General features: G+C 41.0%; 1 protein-coding gene across 2 annotated transcripts in view; it reads right to left on the reverse strand.

Annotated features, from left to right (window-relative positions):
- Window positions 1–19698, reverse strand: part of NOTCH3 (notch receptor 3) — an 87384-nt gene extending 67686 nt beyond the window's left edge. Inside the window, exons 1-2 of one of the 2 annotated variants that reach the window (XM_026676957.2) lie at window positions 19455–19698; window positions 4824–4905 (exon numbers count right to left, since the gene is read on the reverse strand). In XM_026676957.2, the coding sequence (XP_026532742.2) occupies window positions 4824–4905; window positions 19455–19551 (179 nt within the window). In that variant the 5' untranslated portion in view covers window positions 19552–19698. The remainder of the gene's footprint in view (window positions 1–4823; window positions 4906–19454) is intronic. The other variant, XM_026676956.2, reaches the window with a different exon arrangement.
- Window positions 19699–21597: the final 1899 nt, after the last annotated feature.

A 21597-nucleotide genomic window follows, 5' to 3' on the forward strand; every position in this document is an offset into this window, starting at 1 on the left:
TGGACATCATCAGATGGAGTAGAGGAAACCAAATTGGTACAAGGAGGCAGAAGAGCTCAAGTAAAAAACAGACATGACAAACTGCAGAATAGACTGCAAATTGGTTAAATACAAGTTCCAAGTAAAATAGAAGAAAGAAGAAGAAAGCCAACCACTATCTGCAAAATGACTGACTCATCATTTTCAAGGAAACACCTGGAATCTCTTTGAAGTTTTGAACCTCACTGACAATTAGAAAAGTTAGAGGAACTGTAGCAAGAAATCAGAAAAATCTTAATGATGCATGTGAAGAATCAGCCAAAGATGAAGAAACAGAAGAAAGCAAACTAGATGTCGACTTCCGGTTTGTCGGCCGCGGCGGCAGGATTTGCGAGCTGCGCGATCCCTGCCGCGCTAGCCGCTTGGGGCTCCGACCCAGACGGTGCGAGCTAGGCTGCCCTGCAGGGGCAGCTGAAGGTAGGGGGATCCGGAGAGGGATTGGGGGTGTTGCAGACCCCCTCCCCGGCCGGCAGAACCCCTTTTCCCAGGACGTGCAGCGGCGGTCTGTAATGGCCGCCACAAAGAAGCTGACAGCCGGGTAAGAATGCGCAGGAGGAAGTGGAGAAAGTGCTTGAGAGGAGAAAGTTTTTCTTGGCTCCTAGGACTCCAAGACATATTTAATAAAATTCCTGAAAAGTATGACTTTCTGAATAATACCTGCCAGAAGAGGAAAAAGCGGCTGTTTGAAGGTGCTGAAAGGATAGCTTTCCCTCTCTTCCTACGGAATAAATAACTGGATATTAAGAAACCTATTTTTTTAGGTGAAAATTGGTTTTAAGCGATGAGTGGGAAGAGAGAGGATTAAAAGAAAATATTTGTATGCTAAGACTTTGTTGGAGCAGATGCCTTAAGGACTTGAAGACTAGAATATATTGTAATAAGATTTTAAACAGATTTGGACTTTCTTTCTCTTTGATTGATATTACCCCAGAAGGAGAAAGTGAGAACTCTGCCTTGGTTTGGACTGACTGATAACTTTGGGACTGTTTTATTTTTTTTATTTTCTTTTGAATATTCTGGTTGTTGTAAGAAGAAAGAAGGGGAAAAGAAAAGAAAAGATTTATAATGGCTCTTTCTGTTGAGGAACTAAGAAAAGAATATGAACAAGCAAAAAAAAATGGTAAAGATGGTGTGGAAGAAGCTTTCCTTTTTTTAGAAATGGCGCTTACTAATTATCAACAAACATTACAACAGATGAAGACAGCAGAGGAACAAGAAAGAAAGGAAGGAGCCATTTTTAATGAATCTCAGAATTTGATCCAGAAAGAAGGAAGAGAGAAAGAAAAGAAAAGAAGAGAAAAGAAGAAAACTAAAGGACTTAAGGACTTAAGATCTAAAAAACATTTAAGAAAGGGAAAAATAAGGTGCAAAACCAATATGATGATAGTAAACAAAAGGGAAAAGGAATACGACAGAGAAGGGAAGCCGGTAAGGCAGAGGCTAGAAGAAGGGGGTAGAAAGGTTTGTTGGGAGAAGAAAGAAAGGGAAAAGGTGGAGAAAAGCTACAATGTTTTGAAATTAAATGAAAAAAAGGAATTTTTATGGATAATGGATAAAGTATAATTTTTTTAAAAAAAAAGATTTTGCAAGGTACATAAGATGAGATGGTAGTATTGTAATGGTTTAAGAGTTGATAAGAGATTAAAATGTTAAAATGTTTAAAAATGATTGGCTTTAAAATTTAATAATAGGGAGGTTTAGAATACTGTTTTAATTAAAGAGTTTAATAAGATTATGGTATTGATGTTATTATAAAATTTTTATTATAGTATCTTTTTTAATATTTGGATTTATTGTCTAATTATGTACTTAATTATGTTGGATGTATTAGTTAGATAGAATGTACCAAGCAAAATCGGATTGGGTATTAGATATTATTTTAAAGATTAATTTGATTAATTTAGGGGAGATAGAAAGGCATCATACTCTGATTAATGATTTCAGGAGAAACTTATTTTCTTTTTTTTTTTATAAGGAATGAGACAAAGGGATGATAAAAAATGGACAAAAGATATAAATATAATGATTCAAACTAAGATGATTAATTAAGATAGAATTAAGAAGTGTGAAATATGTGGAGAAGTTAATATAGAAGGCTTAGAATGGTAAATAAAATAAGTAATGATATGTAAGATGAGCATGAATATAATTGAAGTCCATGAAGAGAGACACCTGGGTCCAAGTTACTTTCAAAAAGATTTTTTTATGTTTTGTGTGTTGTGTGTATATGTCTTTTCGGAGGGGAGAATTAGTAAAAACTTGTAGAAATATAGAATGAGAATAATGGTAACTAAGTCAGAAAGAAACAGATGAAATAATAATAATGATATTGAATAAGAGTAAAGAGAAGTAAAGAGAAATTGAATAAGAGGTTTTGGTATGTTATATGGAAATGGTTTAAAACAGAATCATAATTTATCTGACTTGTTAAATTTACAATGAAAAAAGGTTTAAACATGTAATGAATAATGATAATTTGTGTGTTTTAAAAATTAATAAAACTTGTTTTAAAAAAAAAGAAAGCAAACTAGATGTCAAAACAAATGGTGCAAATTGCCAAGAAGAGAAGACAAAATAACAATGATCTTAGGAAGGAACTTAACAAATAAAATCAGAGGGCTGTTAGAAAAAAACAAGAAGCAATATCACAACAACCTTTGTCAAGATACTGAAGATGGAAAAGATGTGGCAAAACAGAAAGTTATTTGAACTGAGAAAAATGTACCAAATACAAATAGTAATTTATAATAAAATGATTCAAAAAGAAGGGCAAAAAAAAAAAAAGAAGGGCAAATGAAAGAAGGGAAAAAGTATGCTAAAATCATTAAAGAAGTCAACAGCCAAGATACTTTGAGATATTCTATGTCTACAAGAACCTCTGGAGTAGAAGATAAACTTATAACAGCACTAAATTACCAAATCAGAGGGCTACAGGTATTGATGAAATATCTGTAGAAATATAGAAGAAACTGTAAAAATTCTAATAAACTAGGCCGGCAAATCAGGAGAAGATCAGTGATCAACAGATTAGGAAAGGGCAGCCTAATATACTAATACTAAAGAAACAGAATATGCAATATCCTTAATTTCACATGCTAGCAAAATAAGGTTTAAGATTATTTATTGCAGGTTAGATTCTACAATGGAAATGGAACTGCCTGACGTCAAGTTTATTTTAGAAAAGGCAAGATCCATTACTGTTGATGTATGCAGGATAATTGAGAAAGCCGAAGAATACCAAAAAGAAGTCAATATATGCTTCACCAATTGTAAAAAGATCTTCTGCTGTGTTGATCATATCAAGTTGTGGAATGTCCTTAAGAAAACAAGAATCCCAGATCATCTCATTGTCCTCATTCAAAAACTATATGCAGGACAGGAAGCCACAGTCTGGACAGGCAATGCTTCAAACAGACCAAGAAGTGAAGCAATGGTACATTAAAGTCTCCAATTATTTATTCAAACTAAATGCTGATTATGTCTTGATAGAGGCTGGATTAGAAGACGAGGGCGTCCTTTAAACTGGAGGAAGAAGCATTAATCTGGGCTAAGCTGGTGACATTACTCGGAGAGCTGAAAATACAAATGATCTGCAAGCTCTAGTAATGAAAATCTTTAGGCACAGTGAAAGGAATAACTAAATGTAAAGGAGACGGGGCAATATATACAGCAACCAGTCTTAGAATAGACAGTGAAGATACCAAAACACTGGATAGCTTCTGTCTTTTAAGATCAACAATAAAGGAGCCAGCAGTCAAGAATAACCTCTCTTGATAAGTTTATAATGTCAGGAAAGGAGAAAGAAAAGGGAAAAAAGGACAACCAAAAACAAGATGGATCGACCTGATTACAGCAGCAATCAGTGCAATGCATTGGCATGGAGCACCAGGTTTAGAGACAGATCATCATGGAGAAAGTGTATCCTGTGTGGTCATGAAGAGTCACACCCACTTGATAGCTTGTTTATCAGATGCTTATCCCATCTTCCCTTCCAGTAATTCAAGAGTAGCTTAGGTGAGGATTACTCTTTTTATCCTCACAACAAAGATATTGGGTAGCATGGGCAGATAAATAACAAACCGGTCTAGTGAAGCTCCACCCCAAATGCTTCACAGTAGAGCAGTAACCTGAACTTAAGTTTCCTTAAACTAACTCTTTATACTTATTATCTTTTGACGCAGGGGATCAAATTAACAAAATGCCTCATAGCAGTGCTCCAACTGAAAAGCACTACAAGTGTAAATCTGAATTTAATGAATACTTCTCAGGATGTAGTATCACAATTCCTCTGGACCAAGCAAGAGCCTGAAATGGAGCAAGGCCACTGTGAATCCCTTCCAAATGAGTCCGCCTTCGAGTGAATCCACCTTCACTATGAAGATTGTAAGAATTCCCAGACCTTTTATTTTGTATGTGACATTCCACAACAATCTTACCACACTTCTACTTGACAATGACAACTGTAGTGCTTCCAAATAAACTGTATACTTGCTTTTCACAACAAAGTATCCAGTGAGAGCCAGAAATCAGGATCTTAGTCTTGGAAAGAGGAGGTCCCAGTTCAAGTTCCCACTTGATCATAGAGTTGTGTCAATCACTCAACCTGAGTTACTTTACAGGATTATGATGAGAATAAAATTAGAGAGGATTCCATGAAAGCTGCTTTTGGTTCTCACAGAAAGCAGGACATAAATGCAACAAACAAGTAAATGTAAACTCAGAAGAAGAAGAAATAACCTCAGCTAGTTCAGCTGTTATTAAAGCTACGCATAGAGTTCACTTACTGGCATGCAGCAATTCCATTGGAGTAAACAACACAGGTCCCACCATTCTCACAGGGTTTGTTGCCATCTAGACACTGGACAGCTGTGGAGAGGGGAAAAAAGAGATTGGTTAGAGCAAGCTTTGCATAATGGCAGGAATTGTAAATTTACACTTAAGCTCAAAAGAACAAACCAAAAGGCTGTTTCCTAGTATGATTTGATTGCTGCTTGTACCTAGGAGTATCATTAAGTGTTGTACGTTATGATTCTTGATTCTTAACGAATGTATCTTTTCCTTTATGTATACTGAAAGCATTTACACCAAGACAAATTCCTTGCGTGTCCAATCACACTTGGCCAATAAAGAATTCTATTCTATTCTATTCTATTCTATTCTATTCTATTCTATTCTATAGTCCCGTGATGGTGAACCTATGGCATGCGTGCCGGAAGTGGCCGGCACGCGAGAGGTCGCCCGGAAAAGTCCCACTGTGCATGCGGGCGGCAATCTGGCACGCATGCACGGGGACAGGGCTGTGTGGGAGACACGCACGCATGCGCAGAGCTGCACGGCGTGCGGGTGAGGTTGCAGGGAGCCCACGCACATTGCCTTCTGGGTGCTGGCATGTGAGCACGTGCAAGCACGCGTGCAATTTTTGGCATCGGAGCAGGGGTGGGATTCAACCGGTGTTACTACGCTGTGCAAGCGTGTAAAAAAAACACATCAGCTGTGCCGCCCAGACAGTTGAAAAGCGCTGCACGCAGGTGCACAGCATTTGGAAAGCCTCTTTTTCCCTGCTTTTTCAACCTCACCTGTGCCACGCAAAGCAGCTGAGGTTGAAAAAGCAGGAAATAAAGGACAGGTAAGAGCCCGGGCGAGAAGGTGGGCCAAACAGCAGCAGACACAGAACTAGTTCGGTGTCTGCTGCTCTTCAGAGCTACTGGTTCTATAGAGCCGGGCAGAACCGGTAGCATCCCACCGCTGCACTGGAGCCCAAAAAGGTTAGCCACCAGTGCTATAGTCCAATATAAGCTGGAACCACACAACTGGAAATCTAAGATCTGACCTTAAAAACCAATTCTAAGACTGTGCTATTTATGATTATCTCCTGTCTAATCTGGTACACCTTTTACTTTTCTATTCTCCAGTAATACTCCAAAACCAGCCAGCCTGCTTATTTACTTTCCTTCCATCAAGGGAGAACTCAGATCCATCCAGTGTAATACAACGTGTGTCTACCTTTCAGGCAGTAATTCTGCAGAGGTTCAAGCAAGCTTTTCTCAGCCCCAACTCAAAACACCAAGGGCTCTTCTCATACAACAGACACTACACTAATAAATGGGGTTGGGGCGGGGGCAAGGTTCTTTCTATCTCCCCCCTGCTACTATGCATATTGTTAAACAAGACGATCTCATAAACGAAGGCAAGTTTTGCTGTGACAATTCTTGTCCACAATCCCACAAATGAAAATGTTTCTTGCTAAAATGCTCACCAAAGGGAATAGCTATTGGTTGCTATCCGGAGACTTCAGAACAAAGACAAAGGGTTATGAGAATTTGCAAAAAAAAAAAAAAAGTGAAAGTCTTGGGGGAGGGGGACACACACTCTTAAATTTGTTTGTGCATAATTAAAATAGTACTCTCCTCCATAAATGGCTTCAAAGATCCAAGAACTGTTAACCTCATTGCCAGGATGGGTGGGAGGAGGGGGTGCAGAAGAGAGAAAGAAACCCAACCACCATGGAATCCCCGGTGAAGTATGATATTACATGTTAAAATCAAACAATAAAAATAATTATGAATAGCAAAAATAGTGAGATCCTTTCGCAGAATAGGCCTGATTGGTTCCACTGGCACAGCCTTAACCTCTTGCACTTCTTGGTAATTATAGGCCACTTTCTTTGCTGAAGGTCAAAAGGTAAGCAGAAGTCCAGCAAAAGTCCAGAGGGAAAGGATGAATTGGCACATTCTTGATAGAAAAAAACCCAGCCTCTTCTCATGACCCCCTCTCCTCCTTCCTGTCTTGTGGGAAGGCAAAGCACAGATCTCATAGAGAGAAGAACAATTATGGGGTATATATGAATGTCCAAGTCAGATGCATTTTAATATTCTAACATTTTAGCCAGGAGAGACATTGACTATACTGGCTAAGAGGGATTGGAATTCATCTGAGAATTCTGCCAAAAACAAGCATGGGAAAGTTTATAACTTAACTATGGTTAAAGTTTATAACTTAATTATGGGACATGTGTGTGCCTACTGCTACTATCCACAACATATTAAGGGATATGTAAGTGTTCATCCATTTCATTTCTCCAGAGCAAATGCTTAAGAGCAGTGGTGGTGCAGTGGTTAGAATGCAGTATTGCAGGCTAATTCTGCTGGCCAGCTGCTGTTAGCAGTTTGGCAGTTCGATCCTGACCGGCTCAAAGTTGACTCAGCCTTCCATCCTTCCGAACTCAGTAAAATGAGGGCCTGGATTGTCGAGGGCAATATTCTGACTCTGTAAACCACTTAAAGAGGGTTATAAAGCACTAAAGCGGTATATACCGTATATACTCGAGTATAAGTCGACCCGAATATAAGCCGAGGCACCTAATTTTACACAAAAAACTGGGAAAACTTATTGACTCGAGTATAAGCCGAGGGTGGGAAATGCAGCAGCTACTGGTAAATTTCAAAAATAAAAATAATTAATTTGGGAAACGATCTCACTATCATGAAAGGTTTAATTGATTCACTAACCCAAAAGAAGAAGATGATGATGACAGCGGGAGGCAGGAGTCACTCTCTTCCCCTCCCTCGGAGGCCCCCTGAGTCAGGAGTCACTACCGCCGGCGCGGCCCCAGTCCTGCCGCCTCGGGAAGGGAAAGGCAAAGCGCTTTTGCCTTTCCCTTCCCGGCTGGGGCTGTTGGGAGTCGCTGCCGCCGGAGGCCGCGACTCCACACCATTTTTTTTCAGAGGGAATCTGACTCGAGTATAAGCCGAGGGGGATTTTTTCAGCACAAAAATTGGGCTGAAAAACTAGGCTTATACTCGAGTATATACAGTAAGTCTAAGTGCTATTGCTATTGCTAAGTGATATTATGTTCACACTCTTCAAAAAAAAAATGACAATATGACTTTATTCTACTGAGCAGCCTCTTTCTTCACACTGTGTAGGCTCGTCTATTCACTCTTGGATTGTTCTAGTGTCCTGGAAACCTTGTAATGACAATATCAAGGCAAGGACCAATACCACCAAAAAACTTAGCAGAGGAGAAGCTATGTCTTCAGTTTAAGAACTGTGCCAGGCTTTACCACAATGCCAGCTCAACACCCTGAAGAGGGATTTCTTATCAGATCCAAACAGAAGTTAGCCATTTATTCAGCAGTGGCTACTCCAGGAACAACCAGAGGTCTACAAACATACAACCACATTCTCATCACTCTACACTAGACGTGAACTTTTGCAGAGACTGGGCAATTCTAGACAATGCCCTAGAACTGCCATAGAGAAGGATCCACAGGGACGGTTATTTGAAAGCAGCACTGAGTTCAGAAATCTCAGCAGACAAACCTACACTAAAGGCAGAGCCTTATCTCTTCAGGGGAAAGAGATAAACAAAAGTGGCTCCAAAAATGAGGGACTCTGAACCCCCCAGTCAACCTACTCTGAAAATGCTGGAAGCAGTGTTGAATGGGGCATGAGGAGGCAATTAGTTAAGTTGCCCAGCATATTTCCCGGTAGGGCTCAGCCTATGGGGAAAGTCCCACAAATGCAAGTACCCCTGTCAGTCATATGAGAGGAGTGCTTAAGTGCCCTATGAAAAGATCACAAGGAAACAAACATCCATTCCTCAAGGAAGCCCTTATGCAAGAGAGGTACTGTTAGCGCTCCAGGCCCAGTCAAGGAGGGAAATTCAGCTGAAGAACAGGGCCCCGGCTGAAGCCCTCCCTCTCAAAGCAGAGAGAAGATGGAAGGAGTTGGGGCCCAGGCAGTTCCCTCATTCTCAGCCATTTTCCAGAGACCCACTTGTAGCGGAGTGCGTGCCCAGCACACAGATCAGTTCCAGACAATGCCTCTCCCCCCTCCACTGCCGCCCCTTACTCCGTCAGCATGCAGAGCCAGCAAAAATGCTGCAGTAAAAAAATGTCTCTTGGCAACTCTCTGCTCAGTCTAGAGTAAAATAAGCCCTACTTTAACCGAAGCCAAGGTGCTATACTTTTCACCAACCCCATGCCTTTCACAACACAACAAACATTACAAGTCACAGGGTTCTGACATTAAATACCTTGCTGGCATCTGCAGAGACTCACTCACGTCCTTGTATGCAGAACAAAGCAGCCTAATTTAGCTCTCCGCCTTTGTAACAAGAACTGTTCTCCATATCCCTGTATGTGTATATATACATGTGCACATACGTCCTGATAAAAAGGCAAGAGGTTCTTTGAGAGGAAGTCCTTCGAAATTCCTTAAGGATATCTCTCAAATTTTGAACATGGACACATTCTCAGAACAGTTAACCAAAAGAGACAGTTAAAAGATTTCACCAAAGATTACTCCTGGCACCGTGCAAGCCCTCATTTTTCTCTACAATTTCCTCCTTTCCAGACAAATCTGTCTCAGTGGAATGCAATCCCAGATCCCACACTGGTCTCAAAAGTTGCAACTTCCACCACTGCACACCATCTTGGCGGCCAAGATTTCAGCAAATGTTATTTTTTCAGCATCCATGCATCGGGGCCTGGCTAAGAGAGTCTCAATTCTATAACCCAGTGCTGAGCTCTAGCTCCCAAATAGTCTACAGCTGAGCTACAGCGAGGCACAAGTTTGAGATGCAATCATATACGCCCGGGAGGAAAGTACAATGTGGAATGCTGTGACAAAAGAAGAATTTTGGAAATCCAGATTTCCCTCAGTTCAAAGGGAAGGCTAAATCTTCACATTCAAGCAACCCACAAATTCATTTTGATCCACCTCCATTAGCTTCCCCAAAGAACCCAGAAAGATAGCTCTGCCTCAGCCCATCCAGAAAACAAACAGGACAGCAATTAGGTTTCCTGCCCTTGAAAGAACCATTGGGAGTAAGAAAGGGCAGAGGTTACTCATCCAGGCAGAGATTTTACAGTCAAGTGCTGACTCCCACTGCTTTGACCACTTAATCCTCATGTCATGTTCTTAGTATGACTAGGCTAAGTGCCAGGAGGCCTGGCTTCTCATCCTCATCCCATCCATCCATCCATCCTTCCCCCACAAGTAAGCAGCACTGCTTGTGCAAACTATATATACAAAATCATGAAACAAGCCTCAATTCACCTTTCTTCTCCATCTGCAAATGAGGTGGCTATTTTCTCTCCAATGACAGAATTAATCCTGAAAAGGTTGCCTCTACTTTCCAAAGAAATATAGGAACAAGATTCTGTTTTGCATTCCTTGCATTGGGAATTGATAAAGAAAACGGTAGTTAAGAATTTGGTCTTATTCATGAAAATCAGAATCTCGGATTCATTTGGGGAGGACAGTAGAAGTTCTTGCGGCTATGAAACCGATTTTAACTAAAGACTCAGAAGTTAGGAGAGAGAGGACACATAAAACCAGTGTTTCTCAACTTGGCAAGCTTAATAAGGAGTGGACTTCAGTTCCCAGAATTCGAGGTCCACTCATCTTTAACTTGCCACAGTTGTGAAACACAGCATTAGACAGTCAGACAACTTTCAGTTTGGATTAGCTCTCTTGCTCTTCCCCACAGCTAGAAAGATGAAATGATGATGATGATGATGATACGTAAATGTACTTGATTTATGTAATTAGTACAACTTGCAAGTTTAGGCTGCTTTATTTTGTTTATGCTTTAAAAAAAAACAAAGCATAAGGCACATTCATTCAAAATGTGTCTTGTGAAGGACAGTTCACCTTATTATCAAATTTGTAATTAACGCCTGATCTCTCGGTTTCACTTCATCATTTGCACCATATTAACTCATAGCATAATACTATTATTGTAGGCATATTCTATCAGGTGTGTCATGTAAAAACAAATAAAGCAAAGTAATCATTTAAACTATCTCAAGATGTTTGTATGGGAAACAAATGCTTCCGTATCTTGATTGCAGCTATTATGCTGGTCCCTCGTATAATCAGGCCACCAGGCCTCTTAGTTTAGTTCTCGAGTATAACTGACTGTTCTAGCTCCCTATGTCTAAAATTTCAGTTGGTTCTAATCTGTAATCAGAAAACACCTGGTAGAATTAAAAAAAAAAAAAGGAATGCTTTGAATCCAAGTCTCGCTATGCTTAAAAGAAAGAGCAGGGAACGTTGGCCCAGAAGTCTGATTTATATTAATTAAGGTAATATGCTCTAATCTGCTATGATAGCCATTCTACAGAGGACAGGAGAACAAGCCTAGAGTTCTCAATTTAAAATCTTGCCTCATAAAGCACCTGTTCTCACACATTGCCTCAATTAAAAATGAAGCAACATAGTCATACAAAGCTGCTTAGCTGTTAGTGACTGGAGGTCAAATTGAGTTTTTCATTGGAAACAAAGACATTCTAGAAGATATTTGTAATTAAAAAAGCAAATGAATTCAAGAAGTATTTTTTTTAAAAAAGACTTTTAATGGAAGCAAACTGACTCCTTTTTACTGTCATTGGTATCTCGTCAAAGTTCAAACATTTACATAACTTATCTGCTCAACTAGGGTGGTCAACTAAATGCATTAATCCATAGCTATTCCATAACCACAGCCACTCAATTCTATAGAACCCTTATTTACACTGTACATGTTTGATGTTTTTACTATGTTAGTACAATAAAAACTGCTACAGCTAATACCAATTTTTCATCTTTTCAAAGTATTGTGCAGCTATCCTTGTTCACTGCCAAATCCTCATTCCTTATTTGAAATCCTTATTCAAAATGGGGGTTTAGCTCTCCAATTTGGACTGTATATTTCTGGTGAAATACAACCTAACTACTTCCAATGCATGCAGTTAATGCAGAAAAAGATTAGAATGAAGATTTAGCTCTTACCTATAAAACCATCGGACTTCAAGTAGCCTTTGCTTAGGTAGGACTACCTCATAGTTAATAGAGCACAGAGGTTACCCACTAAGAGCATTATAATGCCGAAGAAAACCTAAAGACGTAGTTTTGAAAAGACAAGCGACTACCGACACTGAGCTACAAATTTCCCCAGGATACGTCCACTGCATCTCTCAGGGGACACATTATAATGTGTCACGCATTACAGAATTTACCACAAAGCAAGCAATGAATATTCAAGAGACCTGTGTGACGTTAAGCATGAAGACATCCATCCAATTGTGTGACAGACAGCATCAGGGAGAGATGTGTCTTTATGCCTACTGACTTAAGCAAGATAATCATAAACACATTGTTCAAAGCGAGGGAGCAAATGAAGTAACAAATGAGATTCCCCACTACCAAGGTCATATTAAATTAAAACCAACAGTGTAATTTCAATAAGTAGGTAGACAGGCTGATTAAGGTTTTTAGGTCACTACAGCACTTAAGACATAACACTGAGTAAGTTCCTCAGTGAGCTTTGAAAGATGGCCTGCCCTTGATACATTATAGATTATGCAACTTTAGCCTTGTTGTCAGGCTTACCTTACTATCTCCACTGTGTACTTCAGAATTAACTCTTTCCAGGTGGTAATAGAGTTACTCTCTGCAACCAAAACATTTCATTTGCAACACAAAAGGAAGGCATGAAGATTGAAAAGGATGCCACATAAGAGTGAGGTTCCAAGAGACACTAATCTGCTGCCAGTACCCCAAAAGATTTCTATAGATGCCAAAATTCTGGTCATGCAACAGCTGTTCCCTTTCAGGAAGAGGAGTCGTCATATGGATGGAGTAACTGGCTAGCTCAGAGCACATCATGCTCAACAAACATCTATTGTCTTGTCTTGTCTTCTTTTCAAAGAATGCTGTAGGAACTCATGGAATTCCTCAACGAGAAGATCCAAAGTCGCCAGATAAGCGCCTTTAAAAGATACCTTGCTTATTGCTATTGATACTCTGGCCAATTTTGCAATATAAGTGAATACTGAATTCACTAGTCAATGCAGTTATTTTTGTTCTACTTGCTGGGCTAAGAGAAAATGACTGGCCCAGAGTTACCCAGTGAGTTTCCACCATACTGAAGGTAGACCTCAGTCAAGTCTCCCAGATTTTGGTCAACACTTTAGCCACAGCATTGCACTAGTTATGTTCAATTATTTAAAAATAAAGTAACATAAAGAGGGATGTTTATAAACTTAAGGAAAGGCTGGATAAATATGTTTTCAGCTTCTAGTGGAAGTCCTCCACAGAAGGGGTCATTTAATTTCTACTGGTCATTTATTCCAATTACTATGGTTGACAATGAACCCTCAACGGCTGAGACAATGCCATTGCTAGAATAAGATTCTACACCCCAGGAAAGTTTTCAGGACAGAGGTAGATACCGTAGTTTGAAAACAATACATTAATATAATAAACATACTGTATGCTATTTGGCACAGCTTCTCTTTCTCAAATACAAAACAATTTTCCAACCCTGAATGAGCCTTCCAAAATTCCCCATTTTCTTTTTAATGCTCAAATGACACAGGATGTGCAAACCACCCACATGTCTTAGTTACTATGTAGGGTGTGGTTAAGTGATTTCAGCTCCTTTTTGGCTGCCACTTTTAAACAGAGCTGCATATATTCATTACCAAAAAAAAAAAAAAAATCAAGATTCTGTGCCAGAGTACGCACCATTCTGAGCCAAAAAAAAGTGTCCCAAAATATGAATGTAAAGTGAGCAAATCTGCACATGTTAATTATATTGCGTAACTTTTTCTTAGTCGTGGTGTAGAATTGGCACTGTGGAGCACAGCACACCACAATTCCTCACCATTGAAAGTTTTTTCATTGGTTTTTCAAACCAGCCTTTGCCCCTCCTTACCTATTTTTATAGCTATAAAGGCTAGAAGACTGCTTTAGAAAACAAGGTTAAAACTGATTAAATACATTTAATATATAGTTATTTAGATAGATTTTGCATCAAATATGAATTGTTATGCTTGCTTAAAATACATAAACAATACAGAGCCTTAACAAAAAGAAATCTGGAAAAAAAACTGCATGAACTCTAAGCACAGGGTCAAAAAAACAAAAAAACAAAAAACAACTATTCTAAAGTATACTTAGCCCCACTTTCCAATCAAAACGTTCCAAAGCTGTATAGTGATATGTAAAAGCAAGAGAAACTCCTCTCCCACATTTATAATCTAAGCCTTAGGTACTCTTGACCCAAAAAGAAAATGGGATAGGGATGGAAAAGCAAGCAAAATAAAACAAACCATCAATTCTTAAGGCATAAAATTCTTAGAGTAATAACTATAATGCAGCTGGACATTCCTAGTCTTATCATAAATAGCTGGAATGGAATTATACCCAACATGGCAAAAGAGAGAGATAACTTACAAGAGACAAGTAAAATTCTGACCAAAAAAGGGATATTTTGAGTGAAACAGCTCACAAAAGAAATTGAGTCCAGATGTCACACAAAGTGCCCTCCTTCATAGTTCCCTTCTCAAAAAGGCTCAGATTGCCAATGTTTCCCACTGTTTCAAGGCTGATCAACAGTTGCACTTATTTTCATTAAGGCTACTATAACTTTAAAAAATGTGGGAAACTACTAGATGGCAGCAAAGAGATTACAGTAAATTTTAACTCTTTGCTGCCCTCTAGTTGTTATCCAGATGTTACAGTCCCTATATAATAGCCCGATTTTCAATCCATGCTGCTTTTAAACAGAATGTCTAGGAACTCTAAATTGGGCACTAGATCCACAATAAGGTAGGACCCAAATATAATAGAACTAAGAGGCTGCTTGAACACATACATCCATTTTAAACCCCAAGTTGATAAAAGAAAAAGCGGATACCGATTGAAAGTCAGTTCCAGAAACGACTGAGTGCAGCAAAGTTGTATTAGGGCATCCCAAATTCTCTCCAGCTGCCTTTGCAATGCCTTTGTTAAAACCAGCTTGCCATGTGGGCAGAATAGAGAGGCTGAGAGTTGAATGGCCAGCTGGTTGGCTCACTTTTGCCTCTGGAGAGGCTGCAGCAGGAAGGCAGCTGCTGTATCTCAACAACTCTCTGCTCTAAGTAGGGACAGCTTCAGTTCATAGGATCCAGAAATGGGGAAGGAACGCTTCTGCCTCGCACCCAGCAGAAAAAGTCCAACCCCAGCATGGGAGGAAACCATGATTTCCCCTTCCAGAAGTGTACTGAAGACAAAGAACCTTGAAAGAAGGATAATGGAAGCCAATTAAATATAATCGGTTGGTAACTGAACCCAACTGAATCCAGCATCAGGGAAGATCCATTAAAGTACTCTAACAAATCTAGGAGATTAAAATGCCCACTTGGGATGTCCACCTCAAGACTGGAAAAACAAGGGAAGTTTCAAATCCCCAGAGAGAATTCTGCAATAGCGAAGGTCTGATGGCTCTTACAGCAAACCTATAGAAACATGGAAAATGTCCTTTCCAATTTCACATAAGATATATAAAAAGAAATAAGAATATGGATGAGTGCAGGGGAAGCAATTACAAGAAGCACACTGAATTTAAAAACTCAATTTTACAGGTTAACATTAAATAAATTGACTGTGCATCTCAGTTTTTAAACAAGTAAGGCCTGGCTTCAATCTTTGCGGATGAATCCTCACTCCTTTTAACGACACAACAGACTGAAAGGTCTTAAATGTCCAGTCCTAGACCAAATACTTTATAGCAACAGATTCCACCTATTCTCTAAGGGTAGGACATTTTATCTTAAAAAATCTCTTCTACAGAGAATAGTTTTTTTTTTCATCTGAAGGAATGTGGTGTATGTCAAAGTTGGGGGGGAAATCTGCATATGGTCACATGAAACAGCTTTCAAATAAGGACTTTATCAAGTAAAGCGCCAGATCACATTGTTATTAGTCTAACAAAGCAGAAAATAAGAAACAGCCTTGGAAAAGACAAAATGTCTGCTTTGCAAGGAAATGGATTCTACATCTGTTGATGGCAATCCTAACCAAAACTACATCTGTTGATGGCAAAGGAAAATATTTTTTCCTTCTCAATCCAAGGAAGCTGTTCATGTTCTCAATCAGTGATTGAATGTCAGCAAGATGACTGGATGTTTAAAAGAGGTACTGTTAAAAAGCACATCTGGGTACAAGCCAACCTTCTGATTAATGAGCCTGTTTGTTATTTATTCAGTACTTGACTCAGAGCACCTCAAATCTTCAATAACAATAATCAATTGAAAGAAAAACATAATAAAAAACAAACCCAAAGAACAACATAGAAACACGTAAGCACTATGGGAAAATAACACACTGGGCCACGCCAGTGCCTGGTGGTGGTGGGAAAAGTAGATCTTTAACCCTTCCAAAAAGCAGACAGGGTCAAGTCAAACCAAATCTCAGGGGAGATGCTATTCCAAAGGGAAGGAACAGCAGCAGAGAAGGAGCTTACAAGATCCTTGAATTCTCAAATTCCCGGTTTGGGAGTATATTCAGATTTAGCCCTAAGCCTAGATGTCCAGATTTAAATGGTGTCCTAGTTAAAGTCCAAGAACCATAAGCGCCAGATCCATGTAATACATTTTCCTTTAAAAAAACAACTTGGAAACTTTGGCTAGTCTGGATAATTGCAGCCAAGAACAAAACTGACTTTCCTATGACATTTCTGATTCATGCCAAGCCCTACATGTTCTAGGGACTACATTATTTGAAAGAACACAGGAGTTTTTAGTGTTCAGGTTCTTTAAAAAAAACAAAAAACATTCTTTCTGTCCCACCAATCAGATTCACAGTTTGTCTAGAACTTGACAGGGGGCCTTTTCAGTGGTTGCCCCCAACAGCAGAATTCTAACAGGGAGAAAAGCCAACTTAATAAATGCCAATCTTCTTCTGGCAACAAGTAAATACACATTTCCCCCCAAATTTTAAACATTTAAGCTAACTTCCTGAGGAAGTAGGTAGGTTTGATTTGGTGGGCCAATTTATTTCTTACATCTTGGTTTTTGAGTTTTAAACCAAAGTTTTCATAGTTTCCATATTGTTGCTAACTGCCTTGGGTGCTGTTTTTAGAAGAAAGGCAGAAAATAGAATTCATAAATAAATGCCGAGCACTAGGTTTCCTATGTATAACATGGCAGAAAAGCAATCCCCTCCAGATCACATCCTCCCACAAGACAGACTTCCAACCTTTCCGTGACCTTTATCTGGTTCAGCCCAGCCCACTATCCTAAACAATGAAAACTTTATTTCTGCCAATCCAAACTCAGAAACTTGGCCTTCGTATCACCTAGTTCTCAAGGGCCTCTCTATGTGCTGCTTTGAAAGCTGCGGGATGAGAATCTCCCATCACTTCAGTGTGAATGCAAATTCTCCAGAGTTATTAAAAAACGTTCCAGGGTGGCTCCAAGCAGCAGCTTCAAGCCCTTCCTCTGCTAGAGACCGCCAGAGTTTCAACAGCACTGCTTTGGAATTGCTCAACCAAGAACAAAGCCCTGTCTATGTCCAGCCAAGCAGCAAGCTGGCGGGGAAAGGAGGAGGAGGGATTCATATTCCCGGGCATCCACAATCTCCTGGCCTCATGCATAGGACGAGCCACACATTCCCACGCACTGCAGAACCAGCTGGCTGGGAACATTGTAATAAGCAAGGTCGGCTTCCCCAAACCAGTCAGGCAGCTTCATGGGAGAGTGAAACCAATGCTGAATAATAGCCCTACGTTCTATTTACCTTTTGCAGCAATTATCTCATCCCTGGCATCTCGCTGCTGCAGGATTCATGGGCCAAAGCATGTTGATGCACGACACCCAATTAAATCATCTTATCTCCTGCTTGCATCTCAGTTTATTCCCAGAGCACAAATTGAGGAAAAAAGTGTGTGAGTGAGCATGTATGGGGGAGGGGGGGGGGAGAGAGAAGGAATAGATTTCAAGGCACAGACTGAGCCACTGGACTCCCAAGAAGCCTGAGAACTGGCTGCCTCAATTGCTAAGCAGTGCACTCCCTAGTCTGACTCCAAGATGCTACTTTACAGCCAAGAGATAGCAATTTCTAGGCCAGGCAGAAAGAAACCTGGTACCTTTGGGCCTGTAGCTTTGGCTGCAGTGAGTCCTTGGACAATTTTTGCAGAATTATTTGCAGAAATAATAAAACTGTGTAGTCCAACAGAATGTGAAGGAAGGACACCAGGGGTGACAGCTGCTATTACATCTGCTCAAGCCATCACCAAGCCTCTTCTCACTATCCTGTACACACAACGCAGCACCTAACAAAAGCACCACCACCAAGATCATTTCATTTTAATCTCAAATCAAATATAAAAAATGGAGGGAGGGAAGCCTTAAAATCCAAACTATTCCTTTCATTCATAATGGCTCCCATCACAAGAAAATGCAAATACTCACAGTACTTAGGGTGCTAAGATCAGCACATCTGTCTATGTACACACCTCTTCTAAATTGTTCACTCATAAAGCAAAGTAATTAAATTACACCACTTTTTCATCTTACAGACTATACTGAAACACATGCTAACCAAATGGGTTAGGTTTATGCAACACGTCAAGTAATGAAAAATTAAATTTAATGCTAATCAAGTTCAATACGCCATGTAGTTGCATTTGCTAATTCTTTAGCTGATCCAGTTAAATGCTATCCTGTGAACACTGCCATTCAGGCTAATACATTTTTCTCCCATCCAGACAAATGTGTGGGTATCACATATCTACACGGGCATACTAATATGCATCAATTGCACAATCCTATTTATTGTGCTGAATAGTCTTAACTGAATGCTTCTCTGTACAGCAAAGCATGTTCTCTAAATCCCATTCCCCCTTTAACCGTTTTGTGAACGCAAATATACAGAACTACCCTCGGACATGCGTACAAGATCGATAAACTCCAGGGGGAGATTAGAGAAAACGGCAAAACTCCCCCCCCCCCCGCGTGGTTGCGGAATAAGATTTCATTTGAAAAGAAAGCTAGCTAACTACAGCAAGGACGGACTGAAGCCAAATCCTACGTCCACGCTCCAGTTTTTCCAGCTGCTCCAAGTTGAGAAGCTGGATCTGGCTGCAAAGAAAGTTTGCTTTAAGTAAATAAAAAGTGTAAGAGAGTTTCCCTTGTAGCACAAATCAGTGCCGATTAAATAACGTCGTCCCCCCCAACCGGTCCAGCTAAATCACTGCCCCCTCTCCCTCTTTTCCCCAATCTGGAATTAAACAATAATCGTTTATTTTCTTTGTGGTCGGACTCCAGCAAACTTTTTTTTTCCCTCCCCTTCTTCTCACGCGGGGCGGGGGAGGAAGGAGGGAGAGAGGGCAGAGAATTAGCTGAGAACAAGGAAAATAACTTCAGGGACCCGCATCTCCCGGTCCTGGGAAACAGCGCTCGAAACTTTCAGAACGGAGACTAAAACGACCCAGCGAAGTTCTTTTGAGAAGTTTGAAAAGAGGAAACGGAGAGGCCATGATCTCTCGTGCCACCAAAAAAAAAAACCCCAACCCGGAACGGGTTCGTCCCAAGTATCCTAAAAGTCTGGTGGAAGGGGGTTCCCGCACTCGATCCTAAACCAGCACCCCCGAGGCTCCTTACCTGCCCCTAGTGCCAGGCGGGCCAACCACGCGACCACTAGAAAGCCGCAAACCAGCCATGCCCGCCCAGGGCCTGGGAACCGGGACGCCGAGCCCATTCCCCCCCCAGTCGGGTCTTCAACTCCTGCTGGCCGCCCTATAGATCCATGGAAGGGGCTAAGCTCAGGCTAAGAGCCAGGCACCAAGGCAGCGAAAGCTCGGCACCGCCTCCTCTTTCCCCGGACCCTGGGAAACTTCTCTGAGTTAGAACGGGGCGGAGCAACCCTGCCGCCCGGGGGCGGGGTCCCCACCCAAGCCCGCCTGGCCTGCCTCGGCTCAGGCTCCCACGCTCCCTTCTTTCCCTACACCCCACGCCTCTGTTGGGCGGGGAGAGGGGGGAGAGAGGCGCGGGGAAAGGAGTGTGCGTAAAGTCAAAGACAAGCGTGGCGCTTTCCAGGGCACCGCTGCTCTTCCTCTCTCCTTCCCGCTCTTTGGAATTCGGGGGCGGGGGAAGGGGGCTTCTGCTTCGTTCCCCTTTGCTACAGGGGCATCTGGATGCCTGGAGGGCGGGGGCTACCCCGAGCAGGAAAGTTTATAGCTCAGTTCTTTCCACTTGAGGCCGTGGTGGGTCGTTAGGCTGCGATGAGCAAGATTTGAAGGGTTTCTGGAGGGCGGGGGAGAGTCCAAAGGATCGCCTAGAAGGGGCTGAGGTAAAAAAAAAAATATGGGAGGAGGGGGAGAGGGAACAGACAAGGCCGGGAAATCGCTGGGTGGTTTGAGTCGGTTGCACACTCCAACCATCAAGTTGCCTCGCATTTTCCCACACACGACTCAACCAAGTCTTCCAAACGTGACCAAAAACAGTTGCTGTTTTCCTCCGCGTCGAAATCCCCAAGGAGAGGAAAACTTTCCATCCTTCCCCCAGTTGAAAGGTGGAGGGAACAGCCCACAGCAACCTCTTGACTCCTTCCAATAACGCAAACTCGGCTCGCTTGCTGCTCAACCGGGGGCGGGGTGGAAGAGTTGGGGGGAATGCACAAGGAAAGTCTTTAAAAAAAAACTTTCCAGAAATTTCTCATTTCTACTCTTTGAAATGTGTCACGGGGATCCACCCTTTGGGGTGGGTGGGATTTGGGGTGCAAAGCAGGCTCCCTTCCCCCAGTTTAGTGCCTCTCAGACATTCTACCATCTCAGTCGATTGCACCATCCTGAAGCTGCTTTCTTTTAAAATGTGTATGGACTGCACACAGACAATTAAGAAAGAACGGGGAACACAGTCCTCTGGAGAATATGTTAAGGAGTTGTCCCAGAGCACAGTAAGTCCAGCACTGAGAAAGGGGAAAGCAGCAGAATGAGAATACTTGAGGGGACAGTACAGCGTATTTTTCAGATTTGTGGGTGAAGTGACTGTGGAAGTGGCCCAAGAGAACAACCCTTTCAACCAAATATGGAAGCAGAGGAAGCGTAATGATTCCAATCTCCAGAGGAATACAGTAAAATATATTCCACCCCATCTTTTGTGCTGAATTTAATTAAGTTAGAAGACTCTTGGCTTTTGAAATGAAGATTTGGCTCTATGCTCCACCCTTAAGTTCCTGAATTGTTTCACTTGAATTATTTAACTTCTTTGTCCATGGTTTTCCAAATGTTGACACTGGAAATACATACTTGCCTGGCTTTGCAATAATATTGAGGAGGAAAAAAGTACTAAGAGATCAGGATGCAGTGATGACAAAGAGGTTATGTACCACATTAGTGGACCTTGCCATCGTTCCTTTGCTATGAAGTGATGGATAAGTTCAATTTCCAAAATGAAATTTCTATCATAAATGTAGGTTATAGTTATAGGAACATGGTGCCTATAGTTACCAGTATGAAGACATATATGTTTCTAGGCCCCCTAACTCAAAATACTTTTTTAAAAGATTATTTCAATATTTTTAAAATGCCTGACAACATATTTCTTTGAAGCCATGCCTTTGAGTGTCACAAAGATCCCACTTGAGAATCCCAGGAAGAGTGGAGGGTGGGATCTAGTTCACTACATAATACAACATGAGTATTCTCCAAAATCTAATAATCACTAATACTAAAATCTCTCAAGACCTGGTTGTACCATCAGGCCTGGGGGTTCCAGAGAACTCAAGGCCAGGTTAGATGGCTCC

This window comes from Notechis scutatus, chromosome 2 (genome assembly GCF_049901735.1).
Source record: "Notechis scutatus isolate UNSWTSFEM ecotype Mainland chromosome 2, rNotScu1.2, whole genome shotgun sequence".
NCBI lineage: Eukaryota > Metazoa > Chordata > Lepidosauria > Squamata > Elapidae > Notechis > Notechis scutatus.